The 6872-nt window shown below is 39.4% G+C and overlaps 1 protein-coding gene across 2 annotated transcripts in view; it reads right to left on the reverse strand.

Moving 5' to 3' along the window:
• The window catches only part of LOC101847710 (proline-rich protein 2), a 28395-nt gene extending 23554 nt beyond the window's left edge, over positions 1–4841 (reverse strand). Inside the window, exon 1 of one of the 2 annotated variants that reach the window (XM_035968643.1) lies at positions 4541–4841. Coding sequence is in view for 1 of the 2 variants with exons in the window: in XM_005093916.3 (XP_005093973.1) it covers positions 1178–1222 (45 nt within the window). In the remaining variant the exon portion in view is untranslated. Of the gene's footprint in view, positions 1–1177; positions 1383–4540 lie in introns of those variants that run through there. The other variant, XM_005093916.3, reaches the window with a different exon arrangement.
• Positions 4842–6872: the final 2031 nt, after the last annotated feature.

Raw genomic sequence — 6872 nt, forward strand, 5'->3', positions numbered from 1 at the left:
CTCCATCCACAGCTCAGCTCGTCATACGTTCAAAAGTTGCCCACTGGTCATGTTTAGTTAGTGTGTGTACATGTGCATGATGGTGGTGGGTGTGTGGTGGGTGTTACTGCCAGTAATACTGGAGGTTGTCTGTAGGCGGGCTTGCCATGCGGTGTTCCTTCCCAGATCAGAGGCAGAGAATGAAAGTTGGCGCCGAACTCTCGCAATAAATAGGCAAAAAATCACGAGACCGGAAGCCGGAAACCGTTCGGAGAAATAAAGATCGGCACTATTTCTCCGAACGTTCGGAGAAATAGTCACTTCGAAACCAAAAGGTGCCTTACTGGCTTGCATGTATTTGAATCTGAATAATTGCTAGATCTAGATCTAATGAGACCTGTGTACTTAACATTAACAGGTTTGCGTCGATAGGGCCAAACCTAGATCTAAGTACAGCTAGCCACTTCGTACAATTAATTGCATTTTATACAGCGCAGGTCCCCTTTCTACATGATGCTCTATATACGCTTAAGAATAGTGATGCAGTCCAGCTGAGCGACTACACGCTATGTGTTATCACTTGTTTCGCTGTGCTGATGTACTAGATTGATGTAATTGTTGAGTTTATATCGTGTTTTGGCCATGTTTGTATTATTTGATCGCTTTTAGGCCTATAAAAGTAGATCTATAATCATTTTTGAATGGCTCTATCTTCAAGAAATTATAAGGTTTTATATAGATATTATAGATCTAGACTCTATATCTATATATGCCTTTTATTATCTGTTGAGCCGTAAATGGTCATTTTTCAGAAGCAGGTATACATCTCGGGTATCACAGCTGAACCCGCCCGCCAAACCCCCATGTTTACAACCGATCGGCTGTGGCGGCGGAGCATTTTTGGCGGGTTACTTCCAGTGAAACGAACGCTTCTAGATCTAGCGTTAAGTTGTAGATCTACCTATTTTTGTTGCTTTAAACCCAAGTCCGAGACCAAGATCAAAAGCAGTGCCTGTCATTCACCACACCTGCCGGCCCTGCCGTGCTACCTGAACAGGTCTGTCTGTAGTCACGTAGTGTGATCTAAACAATGAACAATGCTACCGACAAGTTAAATTCAAGTAAACCATACACTCACGTTTGATCTACCGACCTCCAAAACACGTAACATAACGGATTTCAGCCGTTTTCTCCTTACCTCAATAACGAATAGAGAGAACGACGTAACCCCTAACCAGATCATGTTGCAAACAATGGATTTAAAAGGTATGTATCGGTGTTAGGTGTGCTCTTCTTGAGCTGGGATCAACTGTTGTTGTCTTGTTTGGCAATATTTATAATAAACGTCCTTGACTTTTCCGTAGCCCGTTTGCACTCATTTTCTTCAAAAGAAGAGCGACTCCCAGCCTCCAACAGAAAAGGGAACAGCCAACGAAGAACAACGACCTGATATATTATACTGACATAGATCTCCAAATATTTGTGGAAAGTGGAAAAGGCCGTAAGCAAAATGCATCATGCCGGAAGTGGTGCGGTAGTCACTCTTAAAGTTAAAGCATTAAAATTTTATTTATTTAAGTTTTCACAAAGGGTTTTTTTTGCTTTCATTGAGAGAAAAAAAAGAACGAAAGATAAAAAAGAAAGAAACATGTTAAATAAACTCTTACACTATATCAAAGTGGTTATAAGGCCTACCCTATAAACAAGTCTCGGCTGAAAACAAGCAAAAAAGAACGCTCTTCCTTGATCCTATCATCCACCAAGCACGTGTCGGCGCGCTTTATCTTTAAAATCAATTTGAGAGATTACACTACGCAACAGCTAGCAGCCTGCTGGCGTTCTGCAAAGTTTGATCTTAATAATGTTGTAGTAGAGATGCGAGTGGAATTTCGGGACACAAAAGAAGAGATCGAAAAAGTTTCTTGGTCAAGGAAAAATTAGGCCAAAATTAAATGGTTGATCCAAGGAGATGTGAAATAAAAATTTACAAATAAAAAACTAAAACAACAACAACAACAACAACAACAACAGACAAACAAAATACTAATTGCCTGCGGGCCGAGGTGGCCACATGGGTACAGAAAGGTTTCTCTGAAGTTCCCGGTGACTTCAAAATTTAATTCCATTTTTCTGATAATCTAGGTCCAGCTTTAAAAAAATAGCATTTTCGTAGTCAGCGATTCAAAATTAATCAGCTCTACTTATGGCGCTCAATTTGTAGGCTAGTTGATTTATGAAGTTATGTTTTAGTTTAATAAATTGGTCTTCTCCAACACATACAATAAATTGTTCAGTTTTGTGTTTGCTCGTGTCACGCCATTCTACTTATGGAGATCTAATCGTCCGTTTATTTTTCAACTGGAGAACTTATATTTTTGTGTTCGTTTACTTATAATATCATATAAATATAAATAATATAGATCTAGTGGTACAACATTAACTGCTTTTTAATGTCACACGTGCGTGGATATCAAAGAACCACAATTCACAATATTATTATCTTATAGACCTTGGGTCATACGTAGGTTATCATCAAGACATAGAATCTAATTATTTTTTCTTTAAGATCTGCGGATGAGAAATTCATGAGAGTGCCAACTGTAAAGTGTAACAAATGGGTGAAATAATTTTTTTTTCTTATGGTTTCCACTGTACCAATAATATATTTATTGAAGAAGTTCTCTTAGTAACTTTATGTTGCATGTATGTTTTGACTTAACTTCCAACAAATTTAGAAACGATTGTTAAAGTTTAATTTTATTGAAGCATCACTTTTTCATTCCTCGTGGGTATTGTTAAAGCTATAGAAATATGAATGATGATGATGATGATGATGATGATGATGATGATGATGATGATGATGATGATGATGATGATGATGATGATGATGATGATGATGATGATGTTCACCGCACCCTTCCTTACCTCCATGCATATGTCTCTCTCTCTCTCTCTCTCTCTCTCTCTCTCTCTCTCTCTCTCTCTCTCTCTCTCTCTCTCTCTCTTTTTTTTTCTCTTTCTCTCTCTCTCTCTCTCTCTCTCTCTCTCTCTCTCTCTCTCTCTCTCTCTCTCTCTCTCTCTCTCTCTCTCTCTCTCTCTCTCTCTCTCTCTCTCTCTCTCTCTCTCTCTGATGTTATGAGACGCATTTTTATGGAAGGAAAGTCCAAACGTCAGGAAAATAATATATAACAGGCTCGGTAATAACAGGGATCCGGTAATAACAGGCATTTTGTAAGAGAGAGAGAGAGAGAGAGAGAGAGAGAGAGAGAGAGAGAGAGAGAGAGAGAGAGAGAGAGAGAGAGGGAGGGAGGGAGGGAGAGAGAGAGAGAGAGAGAGAGAGAGAGAGAGAGAGAGAGAGAGAGAGAGAGAGAGAGAGAGAGAGAGAGATGGAGCAAGCCCACGCAAACCCTACCACTGCAAGCACACGCAGTGGGTGAAGCAAGAGAGGGCTGCGGTGTGCTGCAGACTTTGATGTTGCCTTAAGTCTAGCTACACGCACGCGTGATGTGTCATGTGCAAGCCTGAATTAACAGGGATCTGATATAACAGGACTTTTCCTCTGGTCCCACCATCCCTGTTATAATGTATCAGGTTTCCACTGTATTTGTATAGACATCATCATCATCTAGTGCCCGATCTGCGACAGACATCGGCGATCATGGTTCACCATTTATTTCTTTGCTCGGATGCTAAGTTTCCCTGATCCTTCCCCTTTACCCATTTGTTTAGGTCACCTGCTAAGTAGGTTGCTCTGGGCCCTCTTAAGTGGACAAGTTGGCTGTTTTAAACAGGTGGTCAGAATATAATTTAACATAATACATAACTTTTTTAAGAGAGCAGAAGAAAAAAACACACGGTATTATAGAAAAAATTATTAAACTGACCACATTATGAAAAAAGATATACAAGCAGCCATTAGGAACACGAAACTTACAAAGAAGAGCTACAGTGCCAGATAATAAATTGGAGCAGTAGATTCGCTTATTATAATCCACAGAATTCTACTGTGTTATAATCGCAAAAGCAGAAGCGAAAAGATCAGCCAAGTTTAGCATTTTAAATGTCTAGATACAATTCTTTTTCTTTTAAATTCAATTATTACATCCGGTGCCATATATATAGGACTGAGATAAAACGAAAAGTTAAATGGCCAAATCGCAATTTCAACAAAATAAGCCCAGTATCCTGAACAATAGATAATATCAGTAACAACCAAAATATAAGAAGAGTTCTAAATTAAAAAGGCTATCTAGTGTGGTCAATCCTTCTATATTATGCGCTACAGCAGTCGATGCTAGACAATAATGAAGAAAATAAACCAATTGAGGCAAACATTTTAGTATGTGTTTGCTTATGTAGAGAATTTTATGGAAGGAAAAAGTATACATATGAACGGTTAATGGTGAACCCCCCCCCCCCCCCCTCCCCCGCTATTCTCATTCATACAAACAATTGAAGAGAATAAACTGCAGCTTCTTTGATTCTTTAATGACGGCTTTGAGGGTCTTGATCTCATTGGAAAATTAAAAGTCAACGGCAACAGATGTAAAAACATTCTTACTTTTTAGACTTCAGAACTTGAACAGAATGGCGACGGAGCGAAGGACCTACACCTAGGCTTTCTCAGTACTAGGGCATCCAGCCCGCACGTCTGGCCTCGGCACTGGAGGCCTACCACGTTCCCGTAGGGTCAATGCGAAAAGCGGCGATAGACTAGTGCGTTGGTGCGGGTGATAGAGCATTATCGCACTGTATTCACTAGACTGGCATTTTTGTTGTTGCAGCTTTTTTGTGAGAATTTATCGGCTCTTCTTATAACAAAAGAAGATCTCTCCAGTGACAGAGTGTCAAATCGTCAACTTAAAAATGAATTACGTTTGCATTTTACCACAAAAAAAAAAAAAGACCGTGGCACACTAGTAGGATGACTTTTGTTCTTCACTTGCAACATCGTTCTCATTCTACATGTTTCAACAAATATGAAAGAAAATTAATTTGACACACACACACACACACACACACACACACACACACACACACACACACACACACACACACACACACACACACACACACACACACACACACATACACGCATACACAGAGAGAGAGAGAAACACACACACACACACACACACATATATATATATATATATATATATATATATATATATATACTAAGCATGTAACTGAACACAATCCCTTACCTCCGAAAAAAAAAGTTACTTTGCTATTTTTTTCTTCGCCTGTCCTTCATTTGCTTCTGCAAATCTTTTCATAAGATATCTGCCAGCCGCATCAGCTTACGATAACAATCAAGATGGAATATCGCTGGAAAGTCCCACAAAATCGCCATTAATCAGTTTCTGCACAGTTTTTCAGTGGTTTCCATTAAAAAAACAACAACCCTACTCAACAAGTAGTAGTAGTAGTGTAGGCCAACACTGTCTCTCTGGAAAGTTACACACGAAGTGCAAAATTTCATCTAGACTAACTGACTCTAGCATGTGACAACATCTCTCTCTAGTGCGATAGTGAAGCCAGGATGCCTGATGTGCTTCAGTTTGTGAAGCTTCAAATGAAACCTCTTTCACCTGGTCATGGGTATGTTGAACAAAAGTAAAATACATGGAAAATGCAAAAAACAGGGCCATCTCGAGTTCTGCTGAGCAAGACAAATTATAATAATCTTTACTCTTTACAACATTGCCAATGGCTGTCAGCGTCATATCCATTGTTTGGAATCGAACTTGAAGACATCTCTTTCTTTAAATATATCATCAATATCAGCAGCTCTAGAAGAAGCTGAACTTGCTGTAGTTGCTCTCTTTTTTTGGAGCTGGTGTGCCACAATATGATGGTGGTACTTCTGGAAATTTTGTTGGAGACTCTGAGGGCACTATAAATCTTCCAGCCTGTCTCAAAGGTACATCAGGTTAGAAGTGCAGAGAGCAAACCTCCATATTATAATCCGTGACATCTTCTATGATTAATTTATTTGGAACACTTTTGATCCACTGTGCTTTTTTCGCGTTTGGGAACCTATATTATTGTTATTTTGCATCTTCCTTTTGGCTGGCATAACCACTTCTACTATCCCATTCCTTACACTTTCTTCCCATGTTCAAATGTTGCTCACACGGTTCATTGCACTGAAACTGAGACGTCAACTGCAAACTTTTTCACAGTAACAGTAGATTCTAGTAACAATAACAGTCTCCCCCCTGACAAAATTTTAATGAATAGATCTCCCGGTCCGAGATTCTCCTTTGAGAGATAATAAAAACGGGAAAATTATGAATTCCTAAGGTTGAGACATAGGCAAAGTCAGTCCGCTGGTCCGGTATTCTTCAATCTTACCAATACATCCAACCGAAAAAAACGTGTGCATCCAAGAGGACTGAATGAAACAATGAAGAGGCTAGGAGATTAGACAGACTAGACGGCGACACACTACACACATTACTATTATTACACTATCAGCACACAAACGCGTAATGCAAAAATGTTCCATTACCTGAATACGTATTAGTATTAGAGCATCTGCCTATCGCCGCTTTTCGCATTTAATCACCGCTTTTCACATTGATCCTCGATAAGATAAGGACGGGTCTCGAGGCGAGCTTATCAAGATAAGGTTGTCTACCCCGGCCCTCAAGGCCGGAGCCAGTCGTGCGGGCTGGATGGCCTCTAGACTAGACGGTCATATAATTTATGATCGCCTAGCCTCTAGACCTACACTTAATGAGCCTATAAGTTCTGTTAAATAATGTTATTGGTTAAGAGTATCAGAACAGTTTTAGTATTTAAGATTTATGTCTATGCGTCTACGAATTCTAGACAACCACATAAAGACCTTGAAAATAAAACGGAAACGACAGAAATGTTGTTTC

Source organism: Aplysia californica, unplaced genomic scaffold, assembly GCF_000002075.1.
Source record: "Aplysia californica isolate F4 #8 unplaced genomic scaffold, AplCal3.0 scaffold00072, whole genome shotgun sequence".
NCBI classification, from domain to species: Eukaryota; Metazoa; Mollusca; class Gastropoda; order Aplysiida; family Aplysiidae; genus Aplysia; species Aplysia californica.